This window comes from Sceloporus undulatus, chromosome 2 (assembly GCF_019175285.1).
Source record: "Sceloporus undulatus isolate JIND9_A2432 ecotype Alabama chromosome 2, SceUnd_v1.1, whole genome shotgun sequence".
NCBI lineage: Eukaryota > Metazoa > Chordata > Lepidosauria > Squamata > Phrynosomatidae > Sceloporus > Sceloporus undulatus.
This window is the reverse complement of record NC_056523.1, coordinates 190065418-190087343: the sequence shown is the minus strand read 5'-3', so window position 1 is coordinate 190087343 and position 21926 is coordinate 190065418. Positions and strand designations below refer to the sequence as shown.

Genomic DNA, 21926 nt, shown 5'->3' with positions numbered 1-21926 from the left:
CATCTCTTCAGCATTTTAAAAGGTTGCAGGTCGAATTATAGCATAGTAATTTGCGTTGTGTGGAAAGACCCCTGAGACTGGGGATGCTCCCTTCCTAGCAAGGAGGCTGCATGAAGTGGAGGCTGTGCTGGAGGGATGCCAGCAGGCATCATCTGCTTGGCCAACAGTTCACCCCACTCATGCTGGAAGATGCTCCCGGGCTATTTCAGGCATGGTTGGGGGGGGGGGCAATTTTTAAAAAACACATAAGAATTAAAAAAAACCGGTTTATTTGGTTTAAACCGGTTTTTTTAAATTAACGTTTAGGATCACACCAACATAGGACTAAATCAGAAAATTAAGTAGCCACATGCAGCTCAGATGTTACAGAGAACTGGCTTAAATGTTAATTGTGCTTTAAAACCTGTTCTTTTAAAGCAAGTTGTTTTGGTTGAATTTATGTTGATTGAAGGATTTGTTTCTGAATGGCATTCCTTGCACTATAAAATGAAGCGATTAAAATGTTTAACTTCAAACAGTCATTGTTGTTCCAGTTGGAAAATGGTACAGTGGGCCATTCGTATCCGCTCAGGTTTGGTTCCAGGACCCCCAATGGATACAAAATCCATGATTGCTCATATCTCATTATATACAATGGCATAGTAAAATGGTGTTGAGTCGAAGGCTTTCATGGCTGGCATCTATAGTTTTTTGTGGGGTTTTCGGGCTATGTGACCATGTTCTAGAAGAGTTAGAAACTCTTCTAGAACATGGCCATATAGCCCAAAACCCCCACAGAAAACTATAAAATGGTGTTCTTTATATCAAATGGCAAAATCAATGTTTGCTTTTTGGAATTTAAATACTTTTGGAATATTTTCAAACTGTGGAGAGTTGCACCTGTGGATATGGATGGACAACTGTAATAATGCCTGACTTTCTCTCCTTCTCTCTCTGTTTGTGTGTATGTATGTATAATGTGTATGTATGTACACACACACACACACACACACACACGCACAATTGGCCCTTGGTATCCACTGGGGTTTGGTTCCAGGACCCCCATGAATATCAAAATCCGTGGATGCTCAAGTCCCATTCAATACAATGGCATAGTAAAATGGTGCCTTCTATATAAAATGGCAAAATAAAGGATTGCTTTTTGGAATGTATACTATTTTTATATATTGTCAAGCCATTGATGCTTGAATCTGTGGATACGGAGGACTGACTGTATATATGACTGTTTGTGTGTGTTGTTTTTGTTATTGTTGTGTGCCTTCAACTGGCTTCTGGTTTATGGCAACCCTGTCATCGGGTTTTCTTGGCAAGATTTCTTCAGAGGGGGGATTTACCATTGCCATCTTTTGAGGATGAGAGAGTGTGACTCACGCATGGTCACCCAGTGGGTTTATATGGCTGATCCAGGATTATGGTCTCCATAGTCACAGCCTAAGGCTCAAATCACTACACTGGCTCTCCATATATCTATGTCTATCTATGAATAATCAATTTTTAAAAAAGTTTTTCTTGAAACAGATAAGAGTTAAAAAGTATAGATAAAAGATATGTTAATCAAACTGTACACCAAGAAATGTAAAAGATGGCGTAAACTAGAAGAGTAGTATATAGACAGAGATGACATAATATGACGGATTGCAACATAGTTTTTGGTGTTAGATATATGCAGACATCTAGATGAGTAAGGATACGGATATAGAAATATAGACTAAGATATATGTATGTAAGTAATATAGAAATATGGGATATAAAGTAAGGAGCTGATCAATCGATAAATGCACCGGTTTTATAGCAAATATCCGATTAAGTCATATATATACAGAATAATATACAGAATAATTAAGAATTCCCCGCAGGATAACGTTTATATAAAAGTCAGTACATACAAATTCAAGAACTAACAGAGAGGAGTAGAAGTATTATATGTATATTTTGCTAGTATGGTTTATTGTTATGTCTGATGTCTGTTGAGTTAATTTTATGTTTCTTTCTGTGTGATTTTAATAAAAATATACCTTGTAAAAAGTGTTGCTGTTGTTTTTTTTAAAAAGTCATTTAAATTAAACCAAAGTTTAAACCACGGTTTAAACCAACCTGGTTTAATCCATTCAACCCTGATTTTAGTCCCATTCAGAGCAGAAGCAGGAGACAAGGGCAGCTGGCAGCAATGGGCCAGCAGGGGGCGCTGTTGGGAGAGCAATCAAATGCTGTTTTCCCAGCTGCCACCAGGGGTGCTGTTGCTGCTGCTTCTGCTGCCTGGTCCTTTCTGGAACTGTGAGCCAGGAGCAACTTAATCCAAGCAGGAGAGTGATACTGATGCTGGGGATGGGCTGGGATTTTGGTTCAGGGTCATCCTTGCGGATCAGCTGAGAAACTCACGGTGCAAGCAGAGATATTTTTAGAGTGGAGGCTGAGCTGGGTATAGAAAAGAGACTAGCATCATTCCCTCTCCTCCTCCTCCTCTCCTCCTCCTCCTCCTCCAGCTTCTTTTAATCCCCCTCCCTCCTGTGCCTGAGCAGAGACCAGATATAATATTAACCCGGCCTGACCCACTTTGCCGTCTGCCACCCCCGAGGAGTCTGCGTCACCACCAGCCAGTTCCTCGGCTCATTCCTGACTCTTTGCAGAAGAAAACTCTCGGAGAATGGGAAAGAGATCAGGGGCATGGAATGCAGGATCTGCTTTTCTGTGATCTTGTTGGGTGCCTTCAAGTCCTTTCCAAATTATGAGGAAACTAAGGTGACCCTATCATGGGGTTTTCTTAGCAAGTTTCATCAGAGGGGGTTTGCCATGCCCATCCTCTGATGCCGAGAGAGTGTGACTTGACCAGTGGGTTTCCATGGCCAAGCCAGGATTTCAACCCTGGTATCTCCAGAGTCCTAGTCCAATGCTCAGACCATTACACCAGGCTGGCTCTCAACATATATCAATATATGAATTGCACTGTGAAGAGCTGGATTCTTGCTAATTGAGTGGCTTCTCGCAACTGCAAATACATTGCACAAAGAACATCTGTTGCAGAGGCTCTTCCACTGGCTGTATGCCCAGAGGATTCCATTCCCACATAGGCTGCGTCTGCACTGCAGAATGAATCCACTTTCATACTGCCTTAACTGCTATGGCTCAATGCGACGGAATTCTGTGGTTTGTATTCTTGTGAGATATTTAGCCTTCTCTGTCAAACAGTTCTGGTGCCACAGCTACAAATCCCAGGCTTCGATAGCATTGAACCACGGCAATTAAAGTCGTGCCAAACTGCATTATTTCTACAGTGAAGATGCAGTCCTACACATGCATCCAGTGCCTGATGGATCGTCATCCCACCCTTTTATGCTCCCCCCCCATAAGATTTATTTTTATTCCTACCTGGAAGGAGGTTAGATTAGATGGATCATGGGATCCCTTCCACCTCTATGATTCTATGAAAACCACTCCCTCAACCCAGTGGATACATGCCTTTCTTGTGTACCTTTTTGGCAGCTGTAGTCCAGAAAAGTAACCCTGGAGGCTCCCCGTTTTGATGCCTGAGCCATATTTAGCCACAAGGTTATGCTGTGTGGATGGGGTAACATTAGCATGCATTTGCTGGCAGGGGCATATATGCCCACAGTGCTTCTAGGCTGCATCTACACTGTAGAAATAAGGCAGTTTAACACCACTTTAACTGCCATGGCTGCATCCTACAGAATAGTGGGATTTGTAGTTTTGCGAGGCACCTGCACTCTTTTGACAGAGAAGGTGAAAGACCTTGTAAAGGTACAAATCCCATAGGATGGAGCTAGAGCACTTAAAGTGGTGTCAAACTGCATTATTTCTGCAGTGTACATGCACCTAGCATGTCAAGCATATAAATTACTAAGACAGTTTTCAAGGCTAGATGCAGAGGGAACCTCAATATTTGCAGAGGGAAGCTCAATGAGATACGTGGCCCAAGCATTTTGTCAGTGTGACAGTAGTGTTTGCAAGGGCAGCAACTGAGCAGCGCATGACCTGAGCAATGTTCTTCGACACCTGGCAACATTACAAAAAGATTGTGCCTTCCAGGCAACAGCTGGCGCAGGCAAAAGGTCTTGGGAGGAGTGATGTGAGGCTCGTGGGTTTGCTGAACTATTGGAAGGCATGATCCTGAGAAAATGCAGGGAACATCTTCTAAATAGCAGAACAGAGGTTACACTGGGAAAACAGAGAGATTGAGACAGAGAGAGAGAGAGAGACCTTTTCACCAGCTTTGAGGGGATATTTGGAATGGTGACAAAGCCCAAAGAAATGTCTTCCTCTACTGGAAATTGTTCAGCAGAGGCAGAAGTTGCAATTTTGTTCATGTGAAGTACATGGTTCTTTTTACTGCATGAAAGGCACTTCTAAGCACTTTGGAAATCTCAGGACAGATGTGCCTCTCCCTGGGGGTGTTGCAAAGCACACAAGAAAAGATGGATTATGAAGTGCTGGTGAACCTGAGAGATAAAGGGATTTAGCGTTTCTGATTCTAATGCCTCTGGGGGTAAAGATAAGCATCTGTGAAAGAAAGGACAGAGAAAGGGATCTATGGAACTACATGTTCCAGCAATGAGAATTTGAAGTTGATCCAGCATTTCTAGATCAGATCTAGGGAACCCGTGACTCTCCAAATGTTTTTGGATTCCCATTCTTATCAGCTTCATCCAGCTTGGCCAATGGTGAGGCATTTGGGGGGAAAGAGTTTTTTAACATCTGGGCAGTAATCCGGTCCTTGGTGAAGTGTCCATGCACTACCTGGTGGGGAAAATCTGGGGCAAATTCAATAAGATTGGTCTGGAATTATTCCAAACCTTCTAGAAGCAGGACATCCAGAGAGAGCATCTTTGAACATCTATGAGGGACCAAATATTGACTTCCTCAGTTGCTGTTCTGTTATCTGTGGCTAAGTGTCAAAATGCTGTTTGCTTCTCTTTTGACTCTAAGAGGTTGTCTACATGATTAAAATACTTGTCATTCTAGTCAAATAGAATACGATCTGTTCACATGCAATTCAGAGGAATTCAAGCTTTTTGCAAGCCCCCCCCCCCCCAAAAAAAAACCCTCAGTAAACTCTGCAGAAAAAGCATTAACCATTTCATCTGACATTTCTGCAGAAATGCACATTATTGCATGGGTGGCTGTCCAATTTGAATTGCTGCATATTTTTGGCAGAGAGAGCGCGAATGGGCAGGCACTGTTTTAATTTATTACAATGCTGTTGCGTGTGTCCGCTTAATTCAAACAGATGCGAATTTGCGTGAAAACAGTGAAGACAATTAAGTGTCGATGCAAATGTACAAAAATCTGCAGAACTTTGCAAGATACACAGTATGTTGTCTGATTGCTATAGTGTGGTGCTAACTAGGCTTTCTTTTGCTATCTTACCCTAATGGATTTCAACAGTTTATTATGGTCATAGACCAGCTTAATAAAAAATAACAGATTTTACCATAAAATTCATAGGATGTAAGATATATATAACTGTAACTGCTTTTTGTATAGCTCTGCACTGCTTCTCCAGGAACAAGCGTAAGCAGAAATGCGGACCAAGTAGAGGCCCTAAAGGATGACCCACAAGCGCTTGAAGCAGTCCCCCCCGCTTCCTATAAAGTGGCAGAAACTCAAACCAGAAAGCAAATGTTTTGAATCCATGGGATGGCTAGGGTATGGTCTGAGTCATGGATCTCTCTCACATCATATCTCATTTCTCTCTCTTGCTTGTGTATTTTTGGAAATACCGGAGCAAAACATTCAGAACAGCTACGTGTGTTATGGTACGTACAGGCACAAGCTGAATTCATTATGCCGAGCTTAAGGATGCAATGAGTCTTTCAGACTAGCCTCCCCCAATTGGATGTCCTCCCAGTGTGTTGGACTAGAGTCATTCCCTGTCACTTTCAGCCAGCATAGGCTATGGCTGTGCTGGTGTGGCAATGGGAGTTGTAGTCCAACACACCAGGAGGGCAGCAGGCAAGGGGAGGTTTAGCTTGTTCTGCTGTCATGCTAGGTAGGGGTATAGAGTACTCTTCCATCTGTTCTGTGTTGTTCTTTGATTAAAACAAGTGGCGGTAGTTTTTCTGACATGTCTTCTATACTTTGTGTGCTAAATTTTTAATTTGGTAAGTGTACATTTTGTATCTCGCCTGCATGGGACAATTCTGTATGTTTTGCAGCATTATTTCTCAACTTTGTGGCATTTTTTTCTAAATGAAGGTTTTAGTCCAATAAACCTTTAGGCCATAACCCAGATGTGGGCAAAAAGAGGGGACCACCACAGGTTGCTGGATTCTCTCCATACCTCTTCACCATCACTGGTTAGAGCTGATGAGGAAAATCAGCAAGAGAGATTTCACCTGAACATTAGGAAGAACATCCTGACAGTAAGAGCTGTTTGGCAGTGGCACATGCTGCTTTAGAGTGTGGTGGAGTCTCCTTTGGAGGTTTTTAAACAGAGGCTGGATGGCCATCTGTCAAGAGTGCTTTGACTGTGTGGATGGCCCTTGGGTCTCTTCCAATTCTATCATTCTGTGCTTCTAGACACACTGGAAGCCTGGTAAACGAGAATATCTAAAATCATTCCAGATCCCAAGGCTTGGGAATCTAATAGGGCTGGTACTAATATTGTGGTTCCTCCTTACTGTATTAGAGGTGAGGTTTGAACTCCTTCTTTGTGGATAAAATTCACTTATTTTGGAGTTGCTGGTTTTGTTTGGATTTTCTTTAACATTATTCAATAACAAATCAATACTGCTCACCAGCACTTTTCTTATTAGGGTCCTAGATCAGACTATTTACAACCTAGGATATATTTTTAATGCAGTTTAGTTACTCAGAAGTGGCCTTCTTCAAGTAGGTGCCCTCCAGATGAATTGAACTCCAACTCCAACTACATGAAGCGGGCTAATTCTGTGGCCCATTATACACCTCAAGAAAGCTGACCAGGTTGAAGACAACAAAGATCTATTATACTAGCGCAGCACAACAAATCACCAAGGAGGTTAAACCAGGCAATAGAATTTGGGTGGCAGAGAAAGATTTTGGTGCCTCTACACTGTAGAAATAATGCAGTTTGACACCATTTTAAGTGCTGTAACTCCATTTTACAGAATCCTGAGATTTGTAGTTTCTGGAGGCACTAGCACTCTTTGGCAGAGATGGCTGAAGGCCTTGTAAAACTACAAGTCCCAGGATCCCATAGGACAGTGGTTCCCAACCTGTGGGTCAGGACCCCTTTGGGGGTCGAATGACCCTTTCACAGGGGTCGCCTAAGACCATCGGAAAACACATATTTGCATGTAGCAATGAAAATAATTGTATGGTTGGGGTCGCCACAACATGAGGAACTGTATTAAAGGGTCGCGGCATTAGAAAGGTTGGGAACCACTGCCATAGGATAAACCTACAGCACTTAGGGGAGCCCTGGTGGCACAGTGGTTAAATGCTGGTACTGCAGCCACTCACTCACAGCCACAAGGTTGTGAGTTCAATTCCAGACAGGGGCTCCAGGGTCGACTCAGCCTGGCATCCTTCTGAGGTTGTAAAATGAGTACCCAGCTTGTTAGGAGCAATTGTAAACTGCTTAGAGACTGCTTAGTTCAGTATGTAGTGGTATAGAAATGTAGGTACTACTGCTATATTGTTATTAAAGTGGTGTCAAACTGCATTATTTCTACAGTGTAGATGCACTCTTTGTGAAAGAGAAATGACCCATCGCAAACACCATCCATCAGGTAGGTTTCCTGGGCAAGAACATGTTGCCATGTTCTTCCACAGCTGCCTTTCCTTTCAGTAAGATGGGGGCTTTCTTAATGGATAGTGCCATCTCTTAACTAGGGAAAAGTGCTTGAATTTTCCACCTCAACCAACCAAATGTCCATGCTCTTCCCAACATTTCAAAATATTGGTGGTGTTCATTGTTGTTGCTGTTGGTTGTTTTTAACATTCATTTCCAGAGTGATGATATTTTACTGGACTCATAATTAGTAATGAACATTCAAGATTCATAGGCCATGTTTGGTGTATGATGAGAGCCAGTGTTTTATAGTGGTTAGAGCAGGGACAGGGAATGTGCATGCCTCCCAATATTGTTGAGCATCATGTCCTGTCATCATCCAGGCTGATGGGAAATGTCCAACAACATCTGGAGCACCGCACATTTTACTGTCCTGTTGAACTGGGAATAAGGAGACCCAAGTACAAACGCCTACTTATTTTAAATGTGTACAGGGTGATCATGAACCAGTCAGTCTGCCTACCTCACAGGGTTGGTGTGGGGATAAAAGTTGGGTTGAGTGGAAAGACATGGGTATTGTCTTTATGTGTGCTCTGACAGGTAAACTATGAGATACAGTTGGCCCTCTGTATCCACAGATTCTTCATCCATTGATTCAAGGATCCATGGCTTGGTAGTATTTTTAAAAATATACATTCCAAAATGCAAGACTTTATTTTTCCATTTTACTTAAGGGGCACTATTTTACTATGCCATTGTATTTAAGAAGACATCAGAAGACAGAATTCAATCCCTGCTCAGGCATGAAAACACACCGAGTGGCCTTGTTCAAGTCACACTTTCTCAGCCTCAGAAGAAGGCTCCCCTCTGAATAAATCTTGCCAAGAAAACCCCATGATAGTTTCACCTTAGGGTCACCATAATGACTTGAAGGCAGACAAGAACATCATACTTAGTGGTTTGACAAATAGCAGAACAGAGTTGTTTTCATCTGGGCTGCACCTACACTGCAGAATTAATGCAGTTTGACACCGCATTAACTGCCATGGCACAGTGCTGTGGAATTTTGGGCTTTGTAATTTTGGAGAATATTTAGTCTACTCTGTCAGAGAGCTCTGGTGCAACAACAAACTACAAATCGCATGATTCCACAGAACTGAGCCATGACAGTTAAAGCGGTGTCAAACTGCATTAATTCTGCAGTGTAGCAGCAGCTGAGGGACATACAAGTAAATGAGAATCAAGAAAAACTCACTGGGGAGGAGGGCTTAGGAGAATTGGTTCAAAATTATGATCTTTTCAGATCTGTAAGAGGAGGATATACGTCTGAGGTGAGTTGTTTAGAAAAAGCTCTGTGAATACTTTGCATGCAGAAGATGTAGGAAGAGATTTTCTGCATGGCAGGTTTTCCCAACATAGAGCATCCAGATGTTATTGCCAGTGAAATGAATCTTCTTCTGGTTCAGCATCCTCTTTCCCCTGTGCTTATAATGGGCTGTTCTTTCAGTTTTTGAAGAGTGCTGCACGAACATTCATGCTTTTTTTCGAGTCATTTACCACTGTACTAATCCAAACAAGGGTAGTCAAAGAGTCCCTGGTGTGCCTTGCATCTACTGTAGGTATTATTGTTGCAAAGGTACCTCTGAAGAAAGATACTATCCAAACATTAAAAGAATTTCGACAAAAGAAAGATAAAAGTTTTGTTCACTGCTTCATTGGCTACAAAACGTGGAGAAAAGGTTTCAGCCATTTTATGGAGCTAAGAAATTCCTTGGATGCTGGACACATGCCATTATAAGAAAAGTTGATTATTTGAACTAAAATTCCCTGAATTCCTCAGCCAGCAGGGTTACTGGCAATGCTGGGGAAATGATTCTGGGAGATGAGAGTCCAAAAATAACTTTCCCAAGCTCTGCCAATATGTTATGATTTTTGTTAATACAGTATTGACATGTAAATGTTTATATATCCAAGCTCACACTCTTTAGCTGTAGATCAAAGAAGTCTAACAATAATCATATTTATGGAAGCCTCAACAGCCACCATTTTACATAATATTCATAAGCTTTTCTGGAACTGTCAGTTTTCCCTTGAAATGGGATTTCCATTAACTCTGTTCACTCATTATGCTGATGTGTGTTGAATCAACAAGCAAAATGGAGAATGCACCAATCTGCCTGACCTCCACCTCCAGTTCCTTCACTGTCCTCATATGGAGAACACCAAATCTGAATAGAGAAGTTTCCCCTATATGCAGAAGCTCTCCACACAATTGTTTCAGTTCCTAGTTGTTGTTGTGTGTCCTCAAGTTATTTCTTACTTATGGTGACCTTAAGGCAAATGTATTGTGGGGGTTTCTTGGCAAGATTTGTTCAGGGAAGGTTTGCCATTGCCATCCTCTGAGGCTGAGAGCCTATGACTTGCCCAAGGTCATCCAGTAGGTTTCATGGCAAAGCTGGGAATCAAACTCTGGTCTCCAAAGTCTTAACCCAACACGCAACAGTTTTGGAAATGTATGGGCCTGAACAGACAGGCCAAAATAAAGCTGCTTCAGGTCACTTTGGAGGTATGCTGTTTAAATGACACACACATCTTAAGAGGCCAGAAGCTGTGCCAAAGTGTGGCTTTGGTGTGGCTTTCAGCCTCTTAGGATGCATGCATCATTTAAACAGCATACCTCCAATGTGACCCGAATCAGCTTTATTTTGGCCTGTCTGTTCAGGCCTGTATGTGCCAATTAAGAAAGAGAGAAATTGGGAAGGTGGACCTAAAATATGCCCTTCTTCATTTCTCTTTGTGTGTTGAAGAGGTCTATTGTGACATATAGAATGATCTTGGAAACAGCTGCAGAGAAACTTTATTATAAAAAGTGGCCATGGTACTGAGGGCTGAAAACAGACAATTGGATGAGACAGTTGGATGAGACAGTGGGGAATGAATGTATACTGGTTGCCTGGACTGACTGAAGGGCAAGGTCTGACATAACTCAGGTTGAATATCATTACATGGTTGGAACTAAATGCTGGAACTTGATTAAGCATTTACAGTTCTATAGGATACAAGAAAGCACATTAATTCTCTTGTTATGTTGTTAACTCTGACTCAGACTCTCTTCCTTCAACCTCTTGCAAGTGGTGCTTATGCTTACCACAAAGAACACAAAAAGTTAACACAAACACATCCATACTAAGGGGTCACCTGGATGCCCAGAAACCCAATTTGGGAAAGAGGAGAATTGGGTGAACAAGGGCAGGGTGAGTGGCAGGATTATGTAGGGGCTGGAATTGTGGGCCAAGCTAGATAAAGGGGTCTGTCACGTACATTTGACTTGCATCGCAAATTGTCTCAAGTGGTTTTAACTATCTTGTAATGAAGAAGAACGAGGTGATTGTCTTGGTTGGCAGATGCAGGCAGGAGGGACATAAGGAGGCATCCTTTTAGTTGTCCCCCCCGCCCCCGGTTGGAGTTGAGAGCTGTGTAGGACACACAACATATCCCAAGTCTCCCTATACTAGCCTGCAGTCCCTCAGGTGTTGTGGAGGACACCATCCCATTGTTTTAAGTAAGAATCAGCTGCCCAAGCTGTCACCTTGTGTACCTGAAGTACAGACAGGATGCCCTCTTATACTTTGTTTCAGGGAGTACAACTATCTTGGTCCAGCCCTGATTCCTATTCGGTTCCTAGCACACCTTTCTTCTCTTCCCCTTCTCTAACTCAGCTTGACATACGTCTAACAGTCACAATCCTTTACAATATCATGGCATCCCAAGTGTGTGTGTGTGTGTTTCTCTTTTTATTTTCCATGACTCCTTCCAGGTTGTTATGGTCACAGCCATTGTTCCAGCTGATCAGAAAAATAACAGCCTGGCTTGCTTCTGTGGCCTTAAATATAGGTTGATCTGTAGAAATCATCTGGCGAAGGCTAATGTCTACTGTCTACTATGGCACAACCATAGAATCATAGAATCATAGAATCATAGAGTTGGAAGAGACCACAAGGACCATCCAGTCCAACCCCCTGCCATGCAGGAAATCCAAATCAAAGCATCCCCGACAGATGGCCATCCAGCCTCTGTTTAAAGACCTCCAAGGAAGGAGACTCCACTACACTCCAAGGGAGTTTGTTCCACTGTCAAACAGCCCTTACTGTCAGGATGTTCCTCCTAATGTTGAGGTGGAATCTCTTTTCCTGCAGTTTGCATCCATTGCTCCGGGTCCTAGTCTCTGCTGTTTTAAAAACTGGCCATTGTTGCGATGTTGAGATCCTGTTGTGCTATTTTGATAGCAGGGTCACAAGCAGCTTCTTACCTTGCAGCAGAAGCTAGGTTGATATGATGTGGGTTTGAGTGATGGATCCTTGTTCTACATTCAGGAAGCACCCCACCTTAAGCAGCTAAGTCCAGTCAGTTGGGAAACACTTTCCTACCCAAAGTCCTGAGATCATGTAAAGATGAATGGGATATCGACAGGGGACAGGGAGCAGAATTAGAGTGGCCAGATTCAAAACAGGATAGGGCTCCTAAACCTTGTGAAGTGGAACTTCAGGTAGGGTGCGGAAGTGGCCTGGCATTTTGGAGATCAAGGTCCTAGTTCCCATGGAGCCATGAAACTCACTTTTGACCTGGACCAGTCGCAATATCTTTCTTCAATCTGACCTACTGTATAGGGATGTTGTTGTGAAGATAAAGTGGGGAGAAGGAAAGCCATGTGACTCTCCTTGAGACTACTAGAGGAAAAGATGGATAAAATGAAGAAAAACGAAGAAAATTAATAGGAGCCCCATCCTCTTTCTCATTTAGCCATTCTAACCGGAGATGGCAAGTGTGTGTGTGTGTGTGTGGTTTCCTTCTGTGTCTGTCTTTGAAAATTGGACAGAGTGGAGGAGAATGATGTTGTGATCTTGGACTCACCCATTCTAGCAACTTCACAAAGCCCAGAGGCTCCTTGAAGACCCGGAACTGCCCAACGGCTACAAGCTGTGGAGAGAAAAGAGACGCTTTGGTTTAAAAGTCCCTGGATCTAATGAACATATGATGCCACCTTTGGCTCAAATCAGAACCATTTGACCCACTACTGTCTCTTCCAGAGCATGGATATTTTAAATGTTTTGGACTACAACCCCCAGAATCCTCTAGCTGCCACGCTGGCTGTGAGATTTGCAGTTCAAAATGGTTTGCATTTCTCAACTCTGGCCTCCTTCACTTAACAGTGGCCCTTCAGAATCACAGGTTTGGAGTCTTCTAACTGGAGATAATTAATTAATAATTTGTTTTATTTATATACCGCTATTCCAAAGATCATAGCGGTGAACAGCAAGTAAGCTAATTAGCAAGTAAGCTAATTAGCCCCCAACAGTCGGTACTCATTTTAGCTCCCTCCTCGGAAGGATGCAAGCCTGAGTCGAGCTTGGGCCCTTTTGCTGGTCTTGAACTCGCAACCTTGTGGTTTTGAGTGAATGGCTGCAGTACAGGCATTTAACCACTGCGCCACCAGGGCTCCTTTGTGCCACCAGATGCTGAGATTCAAACCAGGGACCTAATTGATTCCCTTACATGTGCCCTGCCACTCATCTGAAGCAACTTCTCCCTTTCCATTCCAGCCCTTTCCTCTCTTGGAGCTGTGAGCCGAACAAAACTTTTTGCACCTTGACCTCTCAACTGTTCCTCTCCTTGAATCAATTGGCCCCAGTTTATTTATTCATTTTATTCCTTCCAACGTTTCTATGCTGCCCCAGATCAGGAACTCCCTGTTCTACATTTGACAGTAAAATCAATCAAGCAGTTTCAAATACAGAACAACAGAACAATTAGCATTTCAAACAATTTTTAAAAACATTATAAAATAATTGAACAGTTTAGAAAGATAAAGTTAAAATAATATCAAAATATGGCTATATACACACATTGGATGAAGCCATTAGGCCCCCAAAGCTTGTACGAAAACCTAAGTTTTAAGTTGGTGCTGGAATAAAAGCAGTGTTGATGCCAATGTCTCCAAGGAGAGGATATTCCACAATTTGGAGTGCCACAGCTGCGTTTCCATGGGCTTTGGACCTGAAGGTTTTCAACTTGGCCAGACATGTTGAAGAGCAGAGGACACAGATCTCCACCAAACATAATGGAAGAAAAAAAGAAACTCTTTCTTTATTTTGATTGTGTTCTTCAAGGAAACAGGACAGGAATTTGTTCCTAGCGTCACACAGGGAGCTGGGCAAAGAACCGCAGGACTTTGGCTCCTTTCTAATTGGGTACGGCCTGTTTTCGCTCACTCAGCTGCTCCTCCAATATCCCAGAAGTCCTGGCCAACTGAGCTGCACCGTCCATATCTAGGACATCCTGACCTGCACAGCACAATTTAAATATTTAGTTGCTTAATCTTGCCTTGCTGTTGTTCTGCCCAGTGAACACCACGAATCCTATGCTGGCTCACTGAACATTTTAAATAGAAATGGGATGAAATGAAAAGTCAGGACATAATTAAAGTCCTCATCACAACTACAAGTGAGATTAGGCTGAGTTTTAAAACAACTGAACAGCAAAGATGCATAGTTTGAACATGGTTCCAAATCGTAGCTGTGGATGCTGTATGAGATCACGGAAATAAGTAAGGAAATAATGAATGCCTGCTGAGAGATCAAAATACCAACCCAAAGAGGAGGCTGTCTTTGTAGGTTACTGCACTGGTCTTCCTTCTTTTCAGCCGACCTTCATATACACATTTTTGTGATGTGTTTATATGTAATTCTATAGCATCCTCTGTGTTAGGTGTGCCTGAAATATGCAGTCCCTCCCAAATTACAAAGATGGGGCAGATTTACCATCTCTCAGGTGAAGCTCCCTTTGGCATATTTGTCTGAATTTCTGTTCTGGGCCCATCTCCTTCTAGTAACCCATGCAAAGACACAGGAGGATGGTGGGCCCTTCTTTCACATTTTAAAATCAAAACTTTTTCAGGCTTAAGAGAAAAACATGCATCCGATTTTAGTTTAGCAATCAGAAATCTGGCCTTCACGAAGCATTCAAAAACACTGTAAATGATTTCCTTGAAACCTGAAGGACACTGGCTGGCACCAATCTACTGGCACACCAATCCATCTGCACTGTAAGAATAATGCAGTTTGACATCAATTTAAGTGTTGTAGTTCCATCCAAAGAAATTCTGGGCTTTGTAGTTTTACAAGGTCATTAGCCTTCTCTGTGAAAGAGTGCTGCTGCCTCACAAAGCTACAGATCTTAGTATTCTGTAGAATGGAGCCATGGCAGCTAAAGTGGTGTCAAACTGCATTATTTTTACAATGTACATGCACCCAGAGGAGAAAACCTCTGCTTCATTTAGCTTAACTCATATAGATATAGGGATGTGTACCCCTGTACATGTTTGCCGATGTAGGAGAGAGTTTGTACACCAAGAATGGGAAGAAAGTAGCCCTGGATCTGACTGTAGGTTGATCAATAAGAATTTCTCTGTGTAATTGTTCAAAGCCCCCATCCTGCCCTTACTCAGAATGGATTTTTGTGTGGAAGGACTGTGGATTCCATTCAATTCTGCTACTCAGGAACAAATTCCTAGGCCTGGGATGCCTCATTTCCAACCACATGGTTCTTCCTGTGGTTGGTAGATCTTAGAGTTCTACTAGAAAACAAAGTTGATCCTGAAAGGCTGAAGGCTGTCTATCCCTATGTATGTATGTGTGTTTTTCCCCCCTTGTCTTGGTCAACTTTGGAGAGCAGGAAGATAAAAGTACTTGCCAAGCCTTCAAGGGCACTGCAGGGCCAATGATGCTATTCTCATTTTGCACTCACATAACATCATGAAGAAAATGAACCTCCTGCAGGTTAAAAATGGTCAACTGAGGCTGGCTCGGCCAAAGTGGCTTCAAAACCTCCAGAACCAGCAGCTTTGTGCCTTGCAAACCTACACGAGTCCTGTACCCAAGTGGGTGCAGCCCTTAATATGTAACATCTTAATCATGTTACATACTCTGGCTACCACAATCAGATACTTCTTTGCAAGTCAGTGCTGCTAAATAAAGTTGCTAACTAGTTGAGTCAAACTGAAATGCTAGATTCTGTCAGGTAACTAATAGCAGTGCTTACAAAAGGCAATATAATCCAAGTTCTACCTTTGGATCCCCTGGCCTCTTACTCATCAGATTCCATTTTGGGATGCCTTCGGCCACTTTAGGTTTTCCCAACATTTGTCCCTGCCTTGGCTATTTCTTGCCCTGGCTGTACCTGACTTGTGCCCAGGGAACCAATATGTTAATTGTATTTTTCTTCACTTACTCACCAGCAAAATCAAAGCAGTCACTGAACTCCCTTGCCACCATAAATGCTATGCCAACCCTGTTTCTTTGCTCTTATGGACCATGCTGTCTTCTGCTTCTTTCCCAACAAACTCCCAAGAACCAAGAAGGGCAAGCTAAGAGCCTTGCAATAGGCCACGCCATCTGAGATCCTTTTGAATATTGCCACTATTCTGGAAGAAATCCATAGAAAAGTATCACCCCTCAGAGACCATAAAAGCAATGAATGCATCACACACCTCTGAACAAGAGACTTCTTTGCATAACATTGCTTCCTATAGTACAAAGTTTATATTCTATAAACTTGCAATCACATATATCTCTCCTACAGTACACAACACAAAGGATGTGTGTTCTTTTGAAGGCTGAAGCCTCCCATCTGGAAACAGAGGAGGAATACCTGGCATTTTATTTGAAGTTCTTCACCTATATTACCTCAGCAATCCCTACAACAACCCTTTGAGGTAGGGCCAGTCTTATTATTCTCCTTATTGCAAATGGGGACTAAGGGGCAGTGACTTACCCAAAGCCACTTTGTGAGATAAGAACTTACACACACTATACTTGATCTTACCCAAAAGGCTAATTTAGGACTTTGTGGCTCACAATGCTATCTTGTACACGTTTACTTGGAAATAAGTACTGTTTTGTTCAATGGGGATCACTCATGAGATTTCAGGCTTACCTACTATACACTCTGGTATAACATGACGTTGTTGTTGTGTGCCTTCAAGTTGTATCTAACCTATGGCAAGCCTATCATGGGGTTTTCTTGGCAAGATTTGTTCAGAAGAGGTTTGCCATCCTCTGAAGCTGAGAGCATGTGACTTGCCCAAGGTTATCCAGTGTGTTTCTATGGCTGAGATTGGATTTGAACCCTAGTCTGCCGCTGTCCTAGTTCAATGCTCAAACCATTACACTACAGTACACTGACTCTGTAACATGAGACTATCCATCCACAACGGCAAAAGGTACTATACAACCCTTATTTAAAAACCCATGACCCGTATCTCCTAACAAATAGAGAGAAAACCAAAAACTTCAACGGCAGCACAGCTTAAATAACAAGCCACTTTGGAGAACCTATTCACAAACTCTTCATCACTACCACCAACCACAGTCTTAATTCTGCCACACCACTTTCTTTTTGCACTGATTCACTACTGAAAGTGAATAACTGTTCCAGTAATGACAACACATCCCTGTTTTGCACATCCACACATGAGCACTGCGACACCACTGCCTACGCACGTCATCCAAGACCTAAACCATCCTCTGGACACCATGCATCATTTCTTCCCTGCACAACAGAGCAAAAACATCTCTCTTGTTCAGAATCTTTTCATACCAACTTCATTTCCCATTACAGTTCCATCTCTCCCCAAAAGTGTACCTTACTAAATATCCCCACCCCGGTACTTGCTGCTGTCAATAAAATCATTTAGCTTCCTCATCTCACTTATCCAAAAAAAGCAGATACATTCAGAAGTGCAACCAGACTCATCCCCTCTCTAAAGACATGAACCTTGCTGAAACAGTTTGTTTGGTACCCGATTTGCTTCCATGGCTGGAGCTTTGCATTCGAGTAACTAAATACTAGCCCCAAGGCAACAATTCCACATAAAATGATCACATAATCAAAATCAGAGCAAATATCAAAAAGACAATCTGGAAAAAAAAACGAAACCAATAGTGCAAGCAGCCTTCGCTCCACCCCCGAACATTGCACTCATACAAAAGCCAATACGAATGACCGTGATTCACTGACCAAAGACTCTTTGGCATTTATTGAAATATAGTCCAGCAGATCCTTTCCCCATCCCTGGCCTGATTCTTGTCTTGTGTTATTTCCTAGAATTTCTAAACAGGGGAAAAGAAGATGCCATTTTGAAGCACACTTACTAGGGACCAAACCTTTGCAAGAGTGAAGGCTCACTTCTTTATGAACAACATCCTAGAGGCTTAGCTATGAGAAAAAAGCCCAGTCCAAAGAAATTCCAGGTTATTTCTTCAAATTCCTTTCCACCCCACGTCCCAACCTCTTGCTCTTCAGCAGGTGCTTGATAAAGGGCGCAGAATATCTTAGAACTCGATGCAGCCAATTCTAAATTTCTGGATTTTCTCTCCTTTGCAAATCCTTGTTGTTGTTGTTGTCGTGTGCTTTCACGTTGTTTCTGACTTATGGTAACCCTCAGGTGAACCTATCATGGATTTTTTTTGGCAAGATTTGTTCAGAGAGGGTTTGTCATTGCCATCCTCTGAGAGAGGCTGAGAGAGTAAGGCTTGCCCAAGGTCACCCAATGGGTTTCCATGGCTGAGCTTGGAATCAGATCCTGGTCTCCAGAGCTGTAGTCCGACATTCAAACCACTACGTTGGCTCTCACAAATCCTACCCTGATGAAACAGCTCTACTAATGCTATGCTCTCCAGGCCTCCTTGGCGTCCTTCTTTGGTAGCTCCACTTCCCCCACACTCAACAACATCCAACTCCTTCCTTTCCAAATGCTCCATCCGGACTTTTCCTCCACCTTCCTGGAACATTTCATGCCATCATGTGTGCTAAAATTACACGACACTGCACCACCTCCTCCTCCAGGCCAGCTGCTGTAGTGAGTGAGAAGCAACCCCCACCTTCCAAAGAGACACCCCATCAATCCCTCCTTCCCTCCCTCCCTTCCTTCCTGCAATGCATCCTGCTGCCATTGCTCCAGGGAGCAGAAATTAGAAGATGCCTCTTCCTCATCCTGGCCTGCCTCCTAGCACCTATCATATGGCATGTGACCACTCTACTCCACACCCCCAGCCCTGCTTATTTATTGACAGCTCCCCCCAAAACACCACCCTCCTGTAGATGCCAGGCATTGCAATCCCCCAACACAACCCCAGTTTCCCTCTAGACTCTTTCTTTCTTTATTTTCCTTTTGCGGCCATATTGATGCTTTCTCCCACCATCTGGTGTGTGCACCCAATAAAAGGGAGCTCTTCTGTCCCAAACCTCCCTGTTCATACATGGCACCCACAGTCCGCTTCTTGCCGGCCTTACCCACCCCTCCCCCCCCAAACTTGGATGGGAAGCACCTGCTGTTTATCAGATTTCCAAACCCATCTTCTGTTGCAAAGGGAAAGGAACATGCGTATTTTCAGCAACAAGGATAATGGTGGTGGTAATGCCCTCTTTCCAAAAACCTTCCATCCTTGCAGTTTCTGTACCATGCATCAGTTTGGATCCTGCCATCCTCTTCCTCCCCAATTCCCAGCTAGCATTTAGGATGACTATGCCATGCATTGCTTTGGATCCTTCCATCCTCTTCCTCCTCAATTCACAGCTAGCATTTGTGATGACTATACCATACCTTGCTTTGGACCTCTCCATCCCCTTCCTCCTCAAATCCTAGTTAGCATTTAGGATAACTATGCCATTCATTGCTTTGAATCTTTTCATCCTCTTCTTCCTCATTTCCAAGCTAGCATTTATGATGACTGTGTGATGCACTGATTTAGATCCTTCTGTCCTCTTCCTCCTCAATTCTCAGCTATCATTTAGGATGACATGCCATGCATTGCTTTGTTTTGGATCCTTCCATCCTCTTGTTCCTCAAATGTCAGCTAGCATTTGTGATGAATATACCATGGATTGCTTTGGGTCCCTTCATCCTCTTCCTCCTTGATTCCTAGCTAGCATTTAGGATGATTATGCCATGCATGGCTTTGAGCCTTTTCATCCTCCTCCTCCTCGATTCCTAGCTAGTATTTAGGATGACTGTGCCATGCATCACTTTGGATCCTTCCATCCTCTTCTTCCCCAGTTCCCACCAATCATTTAGAATGACTATGCCATGCATTGTTTTGCTTTGGACCCCTCCATTCTCTTCCTCCTCAATGCCATGCATCACTTTGGACCTCTCCATCCCCTTCCTCCCCAATTCCCAGCTTGTATTAGTATGATGACTAATCCTTCCCACCCCCTTCAATACCAAGTACCCCTTCCCCAAAACGTACGCATTTTCTGCCTGCCTGGGGTTATATTGGCCATCCTCCTCAGTGCAGAGCTATCGATCTCTACTACCCAGTGGCTCCCACCCAGCCCAAATCTCTTGACAGGAGCAGAGCTGGGGAGGATGGGTTTTGCATCCAGGCCCCCCTCTCCCTCCGTCCTTTGGCTCCCCCAATGCTGCCCAGCGTTGCGTCGCTTTACTGCATCGCCCCAGCCATTTTGGCTGCCGGTGGCCCCCTCCTCCCTCCCTCCCTCCCTCCCTCCATCCATCCCAATCTGCGCCAATGCCCCAAGGCAGACCATTCCAGCTCATATCCTCCATCCTCTCCAACCAGATCTCTCTCTCATTCCTCTTGCAATGCAAAGAAAGGAAGAAGAAGAAGGGATGGGGGAAGAGGGTCCCTCTCCAGCTCTCCTCAGCCAATTTTATTTATCTTGGGGAGGGTTAGGGATGCTAGGATTTATACTGTTTCCAATGTCTGCTTCCACTGCAGCAGCAACAGCAGAGCCATCTCCTGCTGCTCTCTCTTTCCCTGGTGTTTTGCTGCAGATTTGCTCTAGAGGGAAAATGTATTGCAGATAGATCTCCCCCCCCCTTCTTCTTCTTCTTCCAAAGGAAATGTTTGCAGATCAGATCTCTCTTTCCCCTCCCACTTGATTTTTGGGGACCCACTCCTTAATGCAACAGGGACCCACAGATTTTGCTGCACCCTCTTCAAGGCTTGAAGGAGAAGAAGATGAAGATGATGAGAGCAGCCTCCCCTTCTGCTGATCCCAAGCTAAATCTCCCCAGGGATTAGAGGGGGGTGGGGTGGAGTAGGGTGGGGGTTGCTCTGGGGCAAGGCATGGGGGGCAGCAGCCCTTCTGGGCCATCCCCCCTGCAGCCCCCCTTCAGCTTTGGGGCAGGCAGGCTCTGCCAGGGCGCGGCCATTGGGGAGCTGTCCCTGGTGCTGAATCCCTCTCCTGCTTACCTGATTGACGACTTCCATCTTTGCTGGGGAAAAGCAAGGGCGACGCAGCAGCAGAAGGCAGGCAGGCAGGGAGGGAGGGAGCGGAGGGAGGGGAGGGCCTGCTCCGGAACAGCCGGGGAGGGAGGGGCCAAGGGAGGGGAGGGAAGAGCCCAGGGGCTGACGTCACAGGACTGGCCAGAGAAGCCAGGAAGGAGCCATGTTCTTTGTGGGCAAAAGGGGGAAACCACATTGGAATGGGAAAGGGAGGGTCAGGCAGGTGGCTGGGCCAGGACTCACTCTTCCTTACCTGTATGCAAAGGGGTCTTGTACCATACTTTTTTGTGGGTTTTCCAGGCTATGTGGACATGTTCTAGAAGAGTTTCTTCATGACATTTCACCAGTAACTTCTGAAGATGCCAGCCACAGATGCTGGCAAAACGTCAGGAAGAAACTCTTCTAGAACATGGCCACAGAGCCGAAAAAACCCACAAAAAATGATGGATGCTGGCCATGAAAGCCTTCAACTTCAGATTTTGTGGCAACTTTGCAAAAGGTGTTGTAGTGTAGTAGTACACTCCTCCCTCCACGTTTGCGGCTTTGACTTTTGCAGATTTGATTATGCACAAATTTTATTAATACGTTCTCTCTAGGAATATCTAGGCGGTCCTCCAGCCCAACACTATGGTCAACTTAAAAGTGGCGCTGAAGGACTAAGAGATTCCTAGAGAGAGCACTCCACCAGGCATGTGGTGCTCCTCCAGCAAAGGACCGTTATTCATTTTTGGTATCGTTGTAGCATAACCCTTGGGATACTTGGTCGACTTTCTCAGAGGCATGGAAGGAACCAATGCCCAGGAAGGACATTTATGGTTATTCATTTTTTGGTGTTGTTGTAGCATAACTTTTGGAGACTTGAAAGGTCTGAAAGGCCGGCCGGGAGGCAGAGG

At 43.9% G+C, this 21926-nt stretch overlaps 1 protein-coding gene across 1 annotated transcript in view; it reads right to left on the bottom strand.

The window, feature by feature from the left end:
• LOC121923894 (synaptophysin) overlaps positions 1-21101 on the bottom strand; it is a 46428-nt gene extending 25327 nt beyond the window's left edge. The window contains exons 1-2 of the mRNA XM_042454816.1: positions 21001-21101; positions 12641-12706 (exon numbers count right to left, since the gene is read on the bottom strand). Coding sequence (XP_042310750.1) covers positions 12641-12706; positions 21001-21018 — 84 coding nt within the window. The 5' untranslated portion in view covers positions 21019-21101. The remainder of the gene's footprint in view (positions 1-12640; positions 12707-21000) is intronic.
• Positions 21102-21926: the final 825 nt, after the last annotated feature.